Here is a 20,522-nt window from a genome sequence, read left to right as displayed (position 1 = left end):
TCATTTTGCTGGTAGGGAATTTCACCGTAGACACCATACAGTCCGGATGGTATTCTTCACCATGTCTATGGCGAAGTGTTTGTCTCCCATGCAGGTTGAATTTCTTCTCATTCAAGAAAATAACTGACTTCCACTGCTTGGGGTTCTATTTGACATGCTCCCTAATCATCAAATTAATCAGGCCTATTTTGTGTGAAGAGGGGCTTCTTCTTAGGACAACAGGCTACAAGTCCATTTTTGAAGAGACATCTTCTGACTTACTGCACTTGCTACCACTCTTGTATGTTCTTCCCATTCTCTTTTCAGCTCAGACAAAGAGGCTTTGTTTTTAAGGCATAAGCGCTTCAAAACGCAGTCCTGTTTTGGTGTAGAGACTCGTTTGCGTCCGGTTACTTTTTTCCTATCAGCAGAACCAGTATTCTTGAGTTTAGAAAGAAATCTACTCACTATAGACTGATTACAACTTTATAAGCAATACGGGAGGAACGTCCTTCCTCACGTAAAGCAACAATAGCACTCTTTCTTTGTGGCGTCATCTGCACGTAACTCGCCATCCTTACACAAGCAAGGAATTACTGCAACTCTTGCAGAGCATGCTTATATAGCTGAAAGTAACAGCTGAGGCAATATTATGTCATCACCTACACGTGTCAATCTTATCTGATGCAATATGTAAGAAATATTGCCACATACTTACATTATTCAATCGACAATTACAATTTTAAGGGGTGATGTACTTTCTTTGAACACCAGTGTATGTATAAGTATTATTATTTGTTAGTGTTAATTTTCCTTTGCCTGTGTTATCTGATGAGAATATTTCATAAAATCTTCCATTTCAAGCTTGTTATACACTGATTGGCCCTTTATTAGGTATGCTCAACTTTTTCACTAAATTGAATGTTCTTTCAATAACAGCATCACATGTTCACACCACACATGGTAGAGCAGTTGAGTAGTATGCAGGGATGCTGTATGTATGCAGTTCTGTGTTAGAATGGGCACAATGAAAGATTTAAATGACTTTGAACGTGGTAGACATTAAGAGTCATTTAAGTCACTTTGCTCATTCTAAGACTAAAATCTTTTGTACTGGTGTTTCAATTAAAAGGAATCAGCGTCTATCCTTTTATTTAGATTATTTGTTGTCTGGACCTTTTTTGGCATACTTGTGATTAAATTTTTGAATTTGACATTAAAATTGGACTTAGTGTTAACATTTAGATTATGTGATTTCTAAATTAAAAATTTTGCCTACCTCCAACTGCATTTTTTTTTTTTTTTTTTTTTTTTTTTTTTTGTAGTGGGAAAATTGTTTCCAATTTCAAAAAATGTCATGGCTCCACTTCTGGAATGAATGTAAATGAATTTATTTTTAAGGAAAAAACAAATACAGCAGTTGTATGTGACGATTGCTCATCAGTATGCCCATTTAGGTGTGTAAAGCGAGGTTTACTTGTGTTGCATCTCCTCATGCTATGTAGTTGTGTTATTATTAGTTTATGTTCATTTCAGAAAGAAGTACACTGGTCATGTTTTCAGACTAAACCAAAGATGAATGAATGAATTTTCTGTTTATACTCCGGGACGACCAAACGGTCGGAGGAGTTCACAAGATAGACTGAATACAAGAAACAGCACCATATTCAGCAGTCACGGGCTTGAACCCCGGTCACTCAAGGCACGTGTACTTATGCACCCGCGCGCCTGACCACTAGGCTACGGCGGCCTAGTGGTCAGGCAGATAGAGAACAACTTTCTGATTGAGAAAAAAAAAAAACAGTTGGGTATAAAAAATTTAAAGTTAGTAATGGTACTACTTAGTCAAAAATTTCAGCTAAAATATGGCAAAAAAGGTCCAGGCAACAAATAGCCTAATGGGTTTTGCATGTAAGAGGAAATGGACTATGTGAGAATTGCCTCAGACAAGAGGTTTAGACAGGTTTCACCAAATTTTATTTTATTTATTAACCTTTGCCATTTATTGGGCTGGAAAACTTGATATTTAAGTGTGCACACAGTCACTATGATCATTCTCCATCCACAACATGTAAAAAAGGCAAAGGTTTGATTCCTGCTTTAGACAGGGGAAACTTTATGTGTTCTTTACACCTTGTTTATTGATCTTGGGTGAGAGATGCATTTTCCCCCACTTCTTCTCTGTGAACTTAGTTTTTTCATCTGTCAAATAGGCAAATAAACATGTATTTTACAGACAATATATTGATTCCTGGGTTCAGTGGACTCTGCCATTCATCTAAATTGTTTTAGATTCCCCAGATTCGTACATCTGACTAGAAGCGATTTGTTTTGTATTGTTTTGGAAGTTGCTTTCTGTATGAATGAAAAATTAAAAATTAAAGGAATAAATGAACTATCACCATCCCTGCTTACTTCATCACAAAAAATCTGCCATGATCAAACCTTGTTATATCTGTTGGCTATACCCAGACCACCAATGCAGATTTGAAGTTTTTGTCAACTGAGATGGGGAGTCTCACTGAAATAACTGTTTTAAACTTACTAACCATATTAGCATGAATTAAAATGCTCTGGGAAAGAAATTCATAAGTTATGTCCAGAATCTATTATAAATATTTTGAAAAATTACTTATTTTTAAAAAAGTTTTGTATCTAGTTAAATTTATATGCAGTTAAGTGTTAGAGCCTTTAATTTATGGGACAAAGTGTTACCCCCTTTCAAATATATATATAAATTGTTAGGCTTGACGAGAAAGGGGAATGCAAAATTTTTAAAAGGGAGAACTCCTTAAATTTGTTAAACCATTAATTTCCACTACATTTGTTATTATTATGTATTCAATAATATATTAGGATAGATAGCAGGCAACAACATATTAACTGAATTTGATATAAATTAGCCGCAGTCTTATTTATATTATGACATCTACTTTTGATGTGTGTGAAATAGTTAAACTATAATGATTAGCAACTATGCATTAGCAGAACAAAATCTTAAGCATTATTGAAATCTAGGTGTTTTATAAAATTAAATTAGTATACCTAGACTTAAAATACTTAGGTTTGAGAAAAGAGCACACTTTTGACACTGGTTCAATGGAGATCATCACATATAAATAAACTTTTGCTATTTGAGTTAGCTGTTAATTATGAGAGCTAAGGCAACTGTTGTAAATAATAGTTTGACTTATTATGTAAAAACAAAGTGCAGTTGTGTGGCACTTTATTTTTGAATGGTAATATTGCAGTTTTCTACAATAATGTCATGTATGTAACTATATACATGGCATTAAAATATACATTGAATATTCATCTTAGACTTCATTTTATTTTTATTTTTTTGTAGGTAAGGAGGATATGAGTCCGCCTAGCAGTGGAGGAAATGGATGTTACAATATAGATAGCTTTGAAGCCAAGAAAAAGAAAGGGCCAACACCAAGGCAGCAGGAAGAATTGTGTTTAGTGTGTGGAGACAGAGCATCTGGCTACCATTATAATGCCCTTACCTGTGAGGGATGCAAGGGTAAGAGTGTGCTTAAAAATTGATTTTAAATTTTAATGATAAAATTATCCTTATTTTAACTTAAGTTTTAAAGTCTTTTGATGTGGACTGAAATTCTCTTTGATACAGCATTCAATCATTGTTTAAATAGTCATTTATTCCAAACTAATCTATAGTAAAACATGATATGGTACAAGAAAGCAATGCAGTAGTCAAGAAATTATCCATTGTGCCAAAAATACTTTAACACTTCCTTGTTGAACACATCAACTTAAGTGCCCTTCATTTCTCTCCCTCTTTTACCAACCACAGAAATAAAGAAGAAATTTACAGAATATGTGCTGCTTCAGCACATTAGCATTAGTACAGGCATACGATGCAAGAAAGCAAGCTTATGCAGCATCAGCCAAAAAAAAAAAACACTCCCATTTCACCCCTCCATTAGTTCCAAATGCCTGTCCAGCTCAGCCTTAAATTTATTTTGGCTATCAACTTCCACAACAAAAGATGGAAGTCTGTTCCACCAATCAACTACCCACTGGCTAAAGGCAAATTTCCGCACATCTATTCTACACTGTCTTTCTTCAGTTTGAATCTGTGTCCCCTCAGGTTCTTAATCTGAGGAAGAATCCTATTAGCATTCAGCTTGCTCAAGCCATTCAAAGCCTTATACACCTCAATCAGATCACCTCGCAGGTGCCTACTCTCCAGGTGCTGCAATTTGCAGAACTCAAGCCTTTCTTGGTAAGAGCACCCCTTTGTTTCCCTCACCAGTCTTGTTGCCCTACATCTTTCCTAAAATGAGGCCTCCAGACTACACCGTATTCTACATATGTTCTTCAGCATTCTCTGACCTTTCCGCATCCTCCGTATTTGGTGGGCACGGGCTCGAACCCCGGTCTAATCAAGAAGCGTGTGCTACGCACTGCTGCTCCTGCCCACCTGGCTACGGAGGCGCCATACACAAATCTAGTGAAACACTTAAGAATGACATACTTGCTAGTATGTCATTCTTAGACTCTGGAATGATAGAGATTCTACAGAGAAATATGTTCAGTTACATTTCATTCAGATGCAATGGTTGAATGAGTGGCAAAACCTGAAGGCAGCAAGGTGGTTGTTATGTTAATGGGCATGCAGGAACAGGGAGGGAAGGGGGTGATAGAATTTTGGGTTTGGGTCAAATGCTTCTTACCGGAGCACATCACATAACAATGGAGTTTGAAGGAAATGCCACAATATAGCCATATCCTGCATTGACATTTTGATGGGCAGACACTTATTTTTGGCAATTAGCAAGCTAGACACGAGTTCCCAGAGTAAACAGCCATTTTCCTGAAAAATATTGATTGAATACTACATGGAAAATAATTCTCCTTTGTATTTATTTGATTTCTCCTAAGATCTTAAATAAGAACATTTGCCACTGGCAAGAGTAATTAACAGCTTCACTGTTATTAGTTGCCAATACAACAACACTTGGTTAACAATTGGCCATGAGTTTTTTTATGGTGTCAAACAGATTTTTGAGAGTATGGTGTATTTTCTTATACTCTTACTTCTGGAAAGAACACTTCAGTTGAAGTCTGTATCAAAAGTACTCCACTTTAATGTAGTCATACCACTGCAGTCTACCCTCTCAATGACACACTTGTCAGTACCACGTTACTACTCTCTTTGATTTTCATGTTTTTTCATCTTCATCGATGAAGTTTGGCCTTGTTTTGATAAACCTCAAAGATTGTTTCATGTATTAAATGAAGGTTCAACCTATGTAGGATAATCAACATTTTGTGTATACATACATACAGACAGTGTAGTCACAATATTATGCCATCCCCAATGCAGACATCACACATGCCTAACGAATCATACAGCGCATGTGCCAAGTTCATACACTGCAAGCATATAAGGCTTGATGTTTGGCACCCGTGAACACAGTAACAGCCTCTGTCATGCACAGCACGCAACCTATCAGACCTGGAAAAAGACATTGATCATCAGCTATCGGGCCGGGGTGTCAGCATTTCCGAAACAGCAGACTTTGTGAAATGCTCATGTGCTGCGGTGGTGAAAGTGTATCAAGGCTGGACGAATGGGATAGTTTTGACGACCTGACATGCCCAATTGTGGAGTCCAATGCGCCATTGATCCCAGAGGTGAAAGTTGGCTGAAACAGTTGTTCAGGACCGATTGGCGTGCTACTATTGCTCAACTGGCCATCCAAATGAACTGTGGGGCCACCACAAAGGTCTCCAATATAGTGCAGCAAACCTTGTTGCGCATTGGGCTCTGGAGCAGACACCTGGTGACAGCACCCATTCATCACAAACAACGGCATCAGTTTGCACAGCAATCCGACACTGGCCAAGTGGCAACGGGTGGCCTTCTCCACCGAGTGGATGGGGCTGGACGCTGGTGTATTAGGTGTGAAACGTCTGAGAACAGACACCCGGATACAATTGTTGGCAGAAGACAGGTTGTTAGGGGCAGTGTTATGGTCTGGGGAATGTTTTCATTAGCTTGGGTCCGCTGATACCTCTGGAGGACACCCTGAACACAAATGGTTACCTATCGATCATCGCCGATCAGGTACACCCGTACATGTTGACCCAGTTTCCTGTGGGCGATGGTATATACATCAGCAAGACAAATGCACCATGCCTTGTCGCCAGAATTGTCTGCGAGTGGTTTGAGGAGCATGACGAAGACTTCAAGCTACTCCCTTGATCACCGAATTTCCCAGATCTTAACCCAATTGAAAATATATGGGACCACCTCAATCGACACATCAGATGGATGAATCCTCCACCAAGGAACCTACAGGAACTCTGGGGTGCACTGCAGTCTGCATGGTCACAGATACCCATAGCAACCTTCCGCAGACTTATCGAGTCCCTCCTACGGCAGCTGGCTACAGTGTACGCTGCGAAAGGTGCATGTTTTGGATACTAGGCAGGTGGTCATAAAAATGTGATGGACCCTGTATGTCTTATTCCATCACTTTTTTTTTTTTCTTGTTGTACTGTCAATCTTATATCACTTTTATGTTGTATAAATGAAGTGTACTGTGTTTTTTTCCATATATTTGATTTGCACATTTATTACTTTTCCCCAGACCCCCATTTTCTATGAAACCTTAGTGTTGCCAAATGTGGTACTTTTTAGGAACACACAGTGGCGGATTAAGGATAGTTGGGGCCCCCCCAAAAAATAATAATAAAAAATAAATAAAAGTTAGGTGGCAAATAAATGAAATTTTGTACTTTTGAATTTTTTGCTTAAATTTTCGCTTAAATTAATCAAGATTTTTATGATGTTTACTGAAAACATTAATCTATTTTAGAACACTATAGGAAAATGTCTTGGCTTGGGGGCCCCCAAAGCCTGGGGCCCCTAGGCACGTGCTTCATTGCCTTAATGGGTAATCCGCACTGGGAACACATCTCTAGTGGTTGGAAAGGGATTACTGTATATGTGAAAAGTATTTTTTAATAGTTTTCCAGGTGATTTAATGAAAATTATAAGCAGCTCTTGTGTAATTTAGAAAACATTATTCGATGGATAAGAGTAATGATTTTATATTTTACTTTCTTCCAGGATTTTTTCGAAGAAGTATCACAAAGAATGCAGTGTATCAGTGCAAATACGGTAACAATTGTGAAATTGACATGTACATGAGGAGGAAGTGCCAGGAATGTAGGCTAAAAAAGTGCCTCAGCGTTGGTATGAGACCAGAATGTAAGTAAATCATATTAATCTTTTATCTCTTTCAAAGTATTTTCTGTATTGATTTTATATAGAGTGATGTAAAGTTTAACAACCAGTTTTCTTGGAAACTAATGGAGCCAGATTCCTCATGCTGTCGTTTGGAGGTTCTTTGGTATTATCTAGGTTCTTTCAGATAACTAGGTACAGGAAGTTACTCTGAAATTAAAACTTTTCCAGAAATAAATGATTATACATTATGAATGCTCACATTGAAATTTGTTAGATCATTCTGAATCTCCAATCCAACATATCTACATAAATGTTGGTCCCGGAAATGTGTTTTATAGCTATATCGCTTGAATTGGAATGCCTGACTGTTTATTATTTTTTTCTTTTTTATGTACTGGGAATAGTTTCCTTAGCCATTGTGTTATTTATTGTGTCATAGTACAAGGACCTTTAGCTGTTGGTGGCCCAAGCTTCAGTTTTTTTTTTTAAGCTTTTATCCTTAATTATGAAAAGGAGCTTGCTCTTTCTCTCTCTGAACCACTATCGTAAGAAACCTCAAAATTCTTAAGACTTCATTAATATTCAGAGTTTTGTTTTGCATATACACTGTGCTGCCACTTTATTAGGTACACTCCTGCTGTGCACACAAATGGTTTGTCCTACAACGTTGCAAGTCACATGCCCACAGTTGTGGATATAAATGCAGCAGAACAACCTTTCTAGTATCAGTTAAGTGTAAAAACCGTAGAGGATGAATGGGTAAAAGGAGTGATCTAATAGACTTCGAACATGGCATAGTAGTAGGTGCAAGACATGCTGGACAAAGCATCTCTGAAACAGCAGTTCTCCTGAACTTTTCATATACCACAGGGTGTATCAAGAATGGTGCAATGAACAGAAAACATCCTCTCAATGGCACTCCTGTGGAAGAAAATCGCTTGTTGATGAGAGAGGTCAGAGGAGGATGGCTAGAATTGTGCAAGCAAACAGACGGGCCACAGTGTTGCACATCACGTCAAAATACAACCTTGGGTGTGCAGAACAAATTATTGCAAAGGACCACTAGTTGCACTTTGTCGCAAATGGGCTACAACAGCCGATGGCCACATCATGTACCTTTGTTATCAATGAAGAACAAGAGAGCATGCCTCCTGTAGGCACAACAATACCAGCACTGGACTATCGAGGATTGGAAAACAGTTGCTTGGTCTGATGAGTTGAAGTTCCTGGTGCATCATGTTGATGGAAGGCTCGGAATTTGGTGAAAACAACATGAATTCGTGGACCTGTCATGTCTGACGACTACTGTGTTACGGTGTGGGGAATGTTTTCTTGGCACATGTTAGGTCCATTGATACCCATAGATTCACATCTGAATGTCACACAGTACCTAAACATCGTTGCTGACCAAGTGCATCCGTTCATGTTGACAGTTTATCCTCTGTCAGATGGTTACTTTCAGCAGGATAATGCACCAGTGCACAAAGCCCGAATCACTATGAAATGGTTCCATGTACACGACAATGACTTTTCTTTGCTGCAGTGGCCTGCCTAGTCCTTGGATCTCAATCCTATTGAACATCTTTGGGATGAGCTGGAAAGGGCTGTTTGCTGCAGGCTTATACCTCTGTCAAATCTCAAAGAACTGCGTGACACACTCATGTCTGCATGGTACTCCATTCCTGCATAACATTTTCAGCATCTTGTTCAATCCATGCCTAGACGAATTCAGGCTGTTTGAAGGCTAAAGGAGGCTCAACATGCTACTAGGTAGGTGTACCTAATAAAGTGGCAGCACAGTGTATGTGGAAGGAGTCTGAACTTCTTTTAAGATATTTTCAGTTTATGTTCCATTTGTAGACATCAGGTCACCTTATTTTCATATTTTAACTTTATCATCACCCCCTCCTGAAAATTTCTGACTTTAATGATAGTATTCTTATAACTAATTTTGCACACTGACTACTAGCACTATTAGTTTTCAAGTGAACTGCTTGCAACACTTTTTTGACCTGCTCCCCATTTCTAAAATTGATCTCTAAATATTTAGAGCTCACAAAATTTACCCTTTAATAATTTTAAACTTTAATTGCATTACTGTGCTTAAGTTTCAAATTACTCTGAAGTTAGGTGCAACAATGTTATTAATAATTGCTGCATAGGACTGCAATAATAAAAAAAAAAATATTGCAGCTCCAAGCAAGAATTATTGATATAGTCTATATACACTTTCCCCAAATAGTCTGTATATGGACTATTTGGGGAAAGCATGTGTACACTGTTATTATATACCTTAAGTGAAAATATGGATTTAAAATCATTAATGATATCAGTCCCATGATTTGGCAGATGTATCTAAATGATTATAGATATTATAGATGATAATGAAAATTAATGAGAGCTAAGGGGAAAATTACAATAATTAAGACAAAGTTACATGGCAATAATCGGAAATTATTTCTTTTTAATTTTTCTAATGGCATAATTTTATTTTTAGGTGTGGTGCCTGAATACCAGTGTGCCATCAAAAGAGAATCCAAAAAGGCACAGAAAGAAAAAGACAAACCTAACAGCACAACAAAAGACAGTGGTTCCGATAAGGAAGAGAAACCCCCTGGTGGCAAAACTCTGACCCATGCACAAGAGGAGTTGATTAATAAACTAGTCTACTTCCAAGAGGAGTTTGAATCACCCTCAGAGGAGGATTTCAAAAAGATAACAGTAAATATGAACTTTTTAATGGAATGTTTTCTGTTAAATACCATAATGTAATAACTTGCCAAGTTATTATTGTGAAATTGTTATTTTAAAATGAATGGTTGGTCCATTATAAATGTATGTCATAATAATATCAATTAAAGCATCCATACCAATGAATTTTTATTTATTTATTTATTATTTTTTTTTTTGTAGGCTTTTCCCCTTGGTGAGACTGAAGAAGATAGTATGAAAAGGTTTCAGCATATTACAGAAATCACTATCCTTACTGTTCAACTGATCGTTGAATTTTCAAAAAGAGTTCCAGGCTTTGACACTCTCCTCCGAGAGGATCAGATTACACTTTTAAAGGTAACAGAAATTTTACCATCTTCATTGTTTACAAAATCTCAAAATCAACATTTTTATATAAATATGATAATAACTACAAAAATAAAACTAGGAATAAACAACTATAGTACAGATGGGTGGTCCTGAAAAAAATCCCACACGCTAGTATTTTCTCCCCCAGTTAAAAGTTTTCTTCACAAGCAAACCAAGCAACTTCTTAGAGCCTTCCCAAGGGCCTTGCAGCTGGGTAAAAACATAAATTATACAATGATAGCAAATTTTATATTAACAGTCAATACTTCTGTAGCAAGTCAGTATATTTGTAGAAATGCTTTACACTGTATTGTTTCCTGTGACATATTATATTGGCAACACTGTTTAAAATGACAAATGGCTTCTGGATAGGATAAGGATAAATGTGCTATGCAAATAATAGGAGATTGCAATGCAACAGGAGCAAAGCCAAAAAAAAAAAAAAAACTGCCCCAAACTTCATTATTATTGTTTGTGTCAAATAACAATAATATTACAGTTATTTTACTTCATAACTAAGACGCATTTAGGGCTAAAGCCTCAAGCTGTGAGCAAATTTAGGCTATGTATATATTAAGTGCAATAGCATCATTAATACACAGCCATTTCTGAATAAACAGAATATTTATAAGGCGGTATCGTTTTAAGTTATATCTCATATTGTGAATACCTTCAAGAGTTGCCATGATATTGCACTACTTCAAATAAGTAGCACTTCACCTAAGGAGAAGACTAATGTTACTTATTCTCAGATAGGTGGGCCAAATAGCCCTGAAACGGTGCTGTCTGGGTGGTTGGTCCTATCCGAGAATAGGTAACATTAGTCTTCTCCTTAAGTGAAGTGCCGACCGGGCTAGCCGGGTGGGTAAAGTGCCTGCCTGGCAACCCAAAGGTCACAGGTTCGATTCCCGCCTTGGGCTTGGATCAAAGTACTGCAAAAACCTTGGGAGGTGCATTATGGCCACAGAAGCCTATGCACCAACAACTGACAAAAAAAAAAATTAAGTGAAGTGTTACTTATTCGAAGTAGTGCAATATCATGACAACTCGTTGTTTTTTTTTTTTTTTTTGTAGTTATTGGCGCATAGACTTCTGTGGCCATAATGCACCTCCCAAGGTTTTTGCAGTACTTTGACCCAAGCCCGAGGCGGGAATCGAACCCACGACCTTTGGGTTGCCAGGCAGACACTTTATCCACCCGGCTAGCCCGGTCGGTGCAACTCGTTGTGAAGGTATTCACAATATGAGATATAACTTAAAACGATGCCACCTTATAAATATTCTGTTTTTTCAGAAAGGGCTGTGTATTAATGATGCTATTGCACTTAATATATATATATAGTCTGTTACTTCATAACACAATAAAAAACAGAAAAAGTTTAAATTAAAAATGTACTTTCTGGACTTAGTCTCTTCCCTCCCCATTGCTTTGTATATTGTCTTTTTTTTGTTTGTTTGTTTGTTTAATCTCCAGACATGTTCCATATTAACAAATCTAAATGTCAGGTCAGATCTTAATTACCATTTTTAAGGTGATTTTATTAAAAATATGATCTGAAAAATGGTAATACAAGTCCTTTTTTAAACACTATAGCATGGTTCTGGTTGTTAACCAACATCTGAACTTTCAAAATCACCAGCAAACTCTGATAGCTTTTCCAGTAATCCTTCATCAGTCATTAAGATAGATCAGATATAAGAAAGAGTGGTTAAGTACTGATTCCTGAGGGAGTCTTTGCTGTGCTAGTCCATTCTAAGAATACCCATTTATGACTGAAGTCTGCCTCCTATTTGTAAGCCAGCCTCTGATACATCTAATCTTTCCTGTAATCTCAACCTTCCCAGGTTTATACATTAACCTTCCATACAGGTGAGGAAACATTCAAAAGCTTCACTGAAATTTGAGTCATGTCAGAGTTGTTTTTGCATCCAAATATTTCCTGATCATAGTAGTTAATCAGACTGATTGGGCAAGACCTTCCTTTAACAAACCCATGCTGTGATTACCATTTCCTTTTAGAATTCCATTCTTAGATATTTTGTCCTTAACCATAGACTCCATGATTTCAACGACTTAAGAAATCCACCTCATCAGTTGATCTCCTCTTTAGGGCCATCATTATGAATTGGAGAAAACAGTTGGCACCTCTATTAGTGATATAACTATCTCTGAGAGATAGTTATATCACTAATTTTATAATAATCCGAGTACTCTTCACTCTTTCCTCCTGTTCAGTTGTAAAGATCATTACAAAGTACCTTTCAACTCTTGCCACATTGTCTAGATTTTGAATAATTCTCCCACTGCCATCCTTTAAGGGGGACTATCTGATTCTTATATTCTTTCTTGTATTACATATTAGTAGAACACCTTGTCCACACTCTTAGTTCTCTTTTCTGGGAATTTCTCTTACATCTTACCCTCAGTTAATTGTTATTTAGTTTTTAGGAGCATTAGCAACTAAGGCCATATTGCTCCGGGGATATGCGGTGGTCACAGGCTCGAACCCCAGTCTAATCAAGAAGCATGTGCTACGCACTGCTGCTCCTGCCCACCTAGCTATGGAGGCGGCCCTCTTACCCTCAGTGATATTTTTTTTTTTTTTTTTTTTTTTACTGTTATGCTTAAAATTGCTATATGAAGTGGTATCTCATGATAGAGGGTCTGCATGGGCCAGGCCTACAAAACTGATAATGTTTGGGCTGGGCTTGGACTTAGTTGAGATTATGATAATAAAATATTATTGCAAAATTTTAGGCATTTTTGGGTTGAAAAATTGCAATATTATCTATTTTTAACTGAAAATTTACTAGTTTAACAATTGCAGACAAATGTTACCTTTCCATTTATTTAAAATGCTTCCATTTTCGGATGAGGTTTCAGTTTGTACTGTATCACTGTGACGATGTTTAGAATTTTTAAAAATGGCACCATATGTTATAAGTGTACTCCTGTATCAGTTTCAGTGGTTGGTTAGTTAGCAGGGATAATGAGCCTGTGAATAGTGTGGCTAGCTGGTTGTCTCTTGTGGTGCCAGTGTTGAGCCCACAGTTCAATATTATTATTATTATTAGGAGTAGCAGTACTGGCAAATGATGCAAGAAAGCAAGCTTATACAGCATTAGCCAAAAGTGGAGGTGGAAGACACCTTCCATTTCACTTATTTGTTCCCTCCAATAATTTGTTTACTTCTTCTTGGAATTTATTTAAGCTATCAACTTCCACAACAAATGGAAGTTTGTTTCATCAGTCAATCACCCGCTTGCTAAAGGCAAACTGCTGCATATCTATTGTGCAACCATCTTTTGATTTGAAGTGCCTCTCCTGAGTGTGGTCTGAGCAAGAATCCTATCAACATTGAGCTTGCACAATCCATTCAAAGCCTTAAACACCTCAATCAGATTACCTCACAGGTGCTTAGTCTCCAGATACTGCAATTTGCAGAACTGAAGCCCTTCTCGGTAAGAGCATCCCTCTGTTCTGCTCACCAATCTCATTACCCTTCTCTGTACGGAGTACTTAAGGTGTGGACTGACCATTGCCTTATACAAGGGTAATCAGCTCCTTATCCCTGCTAGCAACATTCCTGTATATCATTGACAAAACCCATGAGCTGTCCTCATGAGAGAACTTCATATCTGACTACACAATTACCCCCAAGTCTTTCATTTTCTAGTACTCTGCGTGATGTATCACACAGTTGGTACATTACTCTGGAGTTATGCAGTACTTTGCATTTATCACTGTTAAACTTCAAGTGCCATTTCTCAGCCCATCTGCCCAACTTTTCTAGATCCTGTTTCAATAGCATGCTGTCATTACTGCCATTAACCACCCTGCCAACCTTTGTATCATCTGAAAACTTGGAACTTAAGCATGATATGCCTTCATCAATATCATTGATAAATATAGAAAACAACAATGGGGCCCAAACACCAAACCTTGGGGAACTCCACTAATAACATTAGGCCACGAAGGGCAATCCATCGATTACTACTCTCTATCTTCTCTAATTCAACTATCCGTTTATCCATGGCAGCAACTTGCCCGTAATACCACACTGCTCCAATTTGTACAGCAGTTTTTTATGTGCAACAGTATCAAAGGCTTTCTTGAAATCCAAGTATATGATATCAAAATTATTTTTTGCATCCAGTTCCTTTGTGACCACATCACATCATAGTATCCAATCAAATTGGTCAAACAAAATTTCCTCTTAAAAAACCCATTCCCTGTCTGAATATAATTGTGGCCTTGTCTAGATGATCTTGTATTACTTATTTTCCCAGTGACACCATTATTTTCACTGGAACAGAAGTTAAACTAACAGGTCTGTAATTACTCATGTCACTCTCTTTGAACCCCACCTTTGTGAATTGGAATAAATTCACACCTCTCCAGTCCATGAGGACCTTCCCTGAATCCAATGATGTGCTCATAATTATGACTAAGGGTTTGCTTATGTCCTTTGTTGCCTCTCTTAATATAATTGGATAGATCCCAGGTGCCTTTCTTTCAACACTGCCCTGTACTTGTGAAGTAAATCTGCAGATTCCTTACTCTTAATGTTATTAGTGCCAACATGTACAACAATATCACCTTTTGTGCCCTTAAGAGATGATTTCTATTCTATAATGTCATTAACTTTTGCCCCCTGGCAGACATACCCTGATCCTATTCCACCTATTCTTTTTGTACAATAATTTCCTGTTTCCCTGACAACAGAGCTACTGACAACAACTAGCTCTTGTGGGACCAGTGCATTTTGCCTTGGGGGTTGCCACTGCATTGCCTGATCAGTTGCAAGCAGTGGCATTGCAACACAAAGACATTCTCCTTGGCAATGTCATGTCCCATTCCTGCTAGCTCTGCAAACATCAAATATATACAGCATCAGCCAAAAACTCCCCACCCAATTGTCCATCCCCTCTGATACTAATTATTCCCTAAATTTTATTCAAACTGCTGCCTTCCACAATGCCCGATAGTAGATTGTTCCAACAATCAATTACTCACTAGATGAAAGTAAATTTGCACACATCTATTTCTGTAGCCATCCATTTCCAACTTAAGTTTGTGCCTGTGTGCGCACTGTCTGAACAAGAGTAAGATCATCATTAAAGCCTTAAACACTTCAATTAGGTCTCCTTGCAAGTGCCTAGTTTCCAGATCTTTGTAGAATTGACGTCTTCTGTGGTACGAGTACCTCTTTGTGTTGAAGACTAATCTGAAAACATATTAAGACAAGATTTCTTGGAATTTCTGAAGTTATTGAGCTACAGTGAAAGATGCTAGAAATGCCTTATGTATTTTCCCATTCACACCATAATATTCTGCCGGTGCGCTAATAACCCTGATTGTTATAATCAGGATTAATGCTTTTTTTTTTTTTTTGTTTTCACTGCATATTGTCAGAATGACTCTTATGATGAGTATTAGTAGTTATTATCGCTGTCCTTCCCAAGCTTTTGGGGGAAGTCCAAAAAACTCAAACCCAGGCCAGAGGACCTTTTATGGTCTTTTGTCACATTGTTATTGAATGATATTATTAGTGCCTTAGTTACATTGGTGTAAACTCATAAGAGTCACAAAAAAAAAAAAAAACCCCAACTCATGCCTGAATAGCATAGTGTGAAAAAAAGTGAGATGTAGTTAACTTTTTTGATTCACTTAATTAATTTTGAAATTTTGAAACTGAAAAAAACTCCCTTTAAACCTGTCAGCAAGCGATATACTAATTGAAAAACCTGTGCTCTTCAACAAACATATGCAATTAGACACCAGCCTAACAGTAACAGGAGTGTCACTGCATAAAACACGAAGAGCATACATGAACAGTTTGATTCCAGATGATACTTCAATATCATGAAGCCAGTGTTACCAATTGGAGGAAATCATGCATCAGTAAAGCCAACTTACTGTTGATAACTGTATGTGAAAGATGCCATTCAACATATGCATATAATTAGGTGTAACTTAATTCCCGAATTGCTCCTAATTGTGTGATAATTAACATATATCTGGAATTTTAAGTGGAGAAACCAAAGGGGGAAAAAAAAAAACAGCCATTAGGAGTTTCAGCCACATGGACAGAGTAGATGAAGAGCAAGGATTGCTGAAATATTGTCTGAGGTCTCATTGATCCCCGTAAGCTCAGGATCAAAACAAATTTCCCCCTGTGGTATTTGTCTGCTGGTAATCTGGGGCATATATTTCATTCATTGACAGGCTGTGCAAGTATTTGTTGAAGAGCATGGGTTTTCAATTTGCATTTTGCTCACCTTTAGCCCCCCCCCATACACACACAGAACTCAGAGCTGATTAGTAATATCAGTTTTTGTATCTATGGGATCCAATCTGTCTTTTTTATTAAAAATTTTCCTAGTTTTCCCTGACAAATGATATTGACATAATCTAGTTTGGAACTACAGCAGCCAATGTCAGATGGCTTTCTGTTCGTACTTTAAGATGACTGCACAAGGCTAGAAGAGATCCATCACTGAGCCCAGTCTTTTGGAAGAGCATCACCTGGGACAGTGCTAGATGCTTGAATAACTGGCAAGCCTGTATAAAAATTTTTATACACAAAATATATAACAGATCAAAATATGTAAAATGCTAGTGAGAAAGTGTAACATAAGGAGTGTGAGGATAGGAGGGAAAAAAATCAAATTTTGATATAATAATACTGCATTTAATAAAATGCTTTAGTTTTGTACGATGGTGATTTGTAACTACTTCTAATTGCTGAGGGGGGGGGGGGCGACTGAATTGTCGAAACAATAAATTCTGAGGGTTAATTATATTAATTATACTAACATTTCACAAGGTGGGATTGTATAAAATCAAAAGAATGACAAGTAATGTCTCAGTTTTAAACAATATATTCTGTTTCTAGGCATGTTCAAGTGAAGTGATGATGTTGAGGACAGCCAGGAAGTATGACATCAAGACAGACTCCATTGTTTTTGCCAATAACCAGCCCTACACAAGGGAAAACTACCGTAGTGCCAGTATGGGCGAATCTGCAGATGCCATCTTCCACTTCTGTCGCAAAATGTGTTTGCTAAAGGTGGACAATGCAGAATATGCATTACTCACAGCCATTGTTATTTTTTCAGGTATTTACATCTTTTAATTGTTACAGATTAATGTGAATAATAGTAATTAAACCATATGAATTTTATTGTGTGTACAAAGTATTATAATAAGCAAGTTAAATCCTTACATGATAGAACCCTTTAACAGCTGGCAACATTTCTGGATTCCGTGTTGAATGCTATCACCAGGCCTAAAAATTGTGATATTAATGAAACCAAAAATTACGTAGTAGTAGTAGTGGCATGTGATGCAAGAAAGCAAGTGTATGAGCTTATGCAGCATCAGCCAAAAAAAAAAAAAAAAAAAATCACACCATTCCCTCCAAATGCCTATCCAGTCCCTCCTTAAATTTATTCAACCTATCAACTTCCACAACGACAGATGGAAGTTTGTTCCAGCAATTAACCACTCGCTGGCTAAAGGCAAATTTCTGCACATCTATTCTACATCTGTCTTTTCTTAATTTGAATTTATGCCCCCTTAGGTTTGTAATCTGAACAAGTGGAAGGATCCCGTTAGAATTCGGCGTGCTCAACCCATTCAAGGCCTTATACACTTCAATCAGATCACCGCGCAGGTGCCTCTCCAGCCACTGCAATTTGCAGAACTTAAGCCTCTCTTGATAAGAGGATCTCTTCATTCCCCTCACCAATCTTGTTGCCCTTCTCTGTACACGCTCAAGTAAATCTACACCCAGACCTGTACGCAGTACTCAAGGCGTGGCCTTGAGTACTGCGTACGCCCCTCTGTATAAGGCAATGCAGTACTCTGCATTGCCTTATACAGAGGGACAATCACCTCCTTCTCCCTGCTAGCAAAATTCCTATATATCATTGACAAAACCCCATGACCTGCCCTGGCAGCCTGTCAGCATTGGTCAGAAAACTTCATATCTGACTGCACAATTACTCCCAGGTCTTTTTCATTTTCTACCACCTTAAGTGTAGTACCACACAGTTGGTACGTTTCTCTGGGGTTACTTCTACCCATATGCAGTACTTTGCATTTGTCAAGGTTAAACTTCAGTTGCTACTTCTTAGCCCACCTGCCCAAATTATCTAGATCCTGTTGCAGTAGCACACTGCCATTACTGTCATTAACAACCTTTGTATCATCTGCAAACTTCGACATTAAGCCTGATATACCTTCATTGATAAATATACAAAACAACAGTGGACCCAATACCGAACCCTGTGGGACTCCACTAATAACATTAGTCCACGAAGAGCAACACCCATTGATTACCACGCTCTGTCTTCTCCCACTTAACCATCCTTTTATCCATTGTAGCAACTTACCCTTAATACCATTCTGCTCCAATTTGTACAATAGTCTTCCATGTGCAACAGTGTCAAAAGCTTTCCTGAAATCCAAATATATGATATCAAAATTATTTTTTGCATCCAGTTCCTTTGTAACCACATCATAATATCCTATCAAATTTGTCAGACAAGACTTTCCCTTAATATCCTATGCTGTGTCTGAATTATTGCTGCAGTCTTGTCTAGATGATCCTGCAATGCATCTTTAACCAGCGACTCCATTATTTTACCCGGAACAGAAGTTAAACTAACTGGTCTGTAATTACTCGTGTCACCCTTCGATCCCCCTTTGTGAATTGGGGATACATTTGCACATCTCCAGTCAGTGGGAACCTCCCTTGAGTCCAAGGATGCTCTCATAATTATGGCTAAGGGTTTGCTTAGTTGCTTTGCCGCCTCCTTTAATATAACTGGATAGATCCCATCCACCCCAGATGCTTTTCTTATGTTTAACTTTGACAATTTCTCCTCCACTTTGCTTTCAGTTATTACAAAATCATTAAGTATCCTGCTACAATTTGATAACCTTCTGCCATTTGCAAACCTTAATAATTCCTCATGTGTGAATGTAGATGCAAAATACTCATTGTTTGTTTGCTATATGAGCAGGATCATCAACAGTCGAACCATCGATGTCAAGTGGACCAATCAGATTCATCCCCTTCCTTTTAGAGTTTATATAAGTAAAGAAATCCTTGCTGTTTTTCTTAGCATCTTTTGTCAAGGATTTCTCGTAATCTGCCTTCGCTTGCCTAACCTTCTTTGTGACCTGATTACAGACTAGCTTATATCTGCCATAGGCTTCTGAGTCGCTTGTTAATTTATATGCATCCCATGCATTTTTCTTTGTTTGAGTCTCATTAGTTCATTAGATAACCATTTAGGCCTAAACCTTGAACAATATTTCTTAATAGGTATGAAACTTTTAGTAGCTTCCACGATTAATTCCTTGAATGCTTCCCACTTAGAATTTACTGTTGGTAACATTGTCAGTTTATCCCACTGTACAGAATTTAAAAACTGTCGGAGAGCACTGTAGTCACCTTCACGGAAGCAAAAACCCTTTCCTTTACCCCTGATGGTAATTAAATCTTTAAGTAAATCCCAAATCAGTACACCGTGATCACTGCCCCCTAGTGGTTCCTTTATCTGCAAATTCTTAATACACGAATGATCACTGCTGATAACCAGATCAAGAGTATTACTTTCTCTGGTTGCCTCTCGAACATGCTGCTGCAGAAAACAATTATCCAATAAATCCACAAAAGTCTGACTAGTGTGTGAGTGACCAACCCACAAGTTCCAGTTAAAATCCCCCATTATAAGACATTCCGATTTACTAGCCCACTCTATTTCTCTGTACAATTGTTCATTGTACTCAATGAACTCAATTGGTTTACACATAGAGAATACAAGAATTTCAAAAGGAGTCGAAAAAGGGATGGATGCTGTATTGTGCACCTACAGTTCTGTCCTCTGTCGGAAGGGTATGCATTCCTGCATGTAAGCATTAGCAAAAAGAACACAAATAGGGGTTAGAGAGGAGGACACAGTATGTACATTTTCCCCCGCTTAAGGGTTAGCTCTCGTTTTTTTAACAAAAAAGTCATGAAATACAGTAGGGGTCTCAAAGTATATGAGGGTTGGGTTCCAGACCCCCGTGTAAGTGAGGATTCACTTAAGTTGGGGTTCCCACTATAGAAAACTACTGTAACTAGATAACAGGGGTGAAATTAGGCAAACTCCTATAAACCATTTACACTTTCTGTAAATTGAATGCACATAAACCTCAAATTAAAGTACAGTTAAGGTG

At 37.7% G+C, this 20,522-nt stretch overlaps 1 protein-coding gene across 1 annotated transcript in view; it reads left to right on the top strand.

Moving 5' to 3' along the window:
- LOC150079446 (ecdysone receptor-like) overlaps positions 1-20,522 on the top strand; it is a 146,755-nt gene that overhangs the window by 116,991 nt on the left and 9,242 nt on the right. The window contains exons 3-7 of the mRNA XM_090382834.1: positions 3,329-3,505; positions 7,085-7,225; positions 9,702-9,925; positions 10,118-10,273; positions 17,185-17,407. Of these exons, the coding sequence (XP_090238960.1) occupies positions 3,329-3,505; positions 7,085-7,225; positions 9,702-9,925; positions 10,118-10,273; positions 17,185-17,407 (921 nt within the window). The remainder of the gene's footprint in view (positions 1-3,328; positions 3,506-7,084; positions 7,226-9,701; positions 9,926-10,117; positions 10,274-17,184; positions 17,408-20,522) is intronic.

The sequence above is a fragment of the Mastigoproctus giganteus genome, chromosome 10, assembly GCF_048544385.1.
Source record: "Mastigoproctus giganteus isolate SK-2022 chromosome 10, ASM4854438v1, whole genome shotgun sequence".
Taxonomy (NCBI): domain Eukaryota; kingdom Metazoa; phylum Arthropoda; class Arachnida; order Uropygi; family Thelyphonidae; genus Mastigoproctus; species Mastigoproctus giganteus.
Note: the sequence above shows the minus strand (reverse complement) of the source record. Positions and strands in the feature narration are given on the sequence as shown.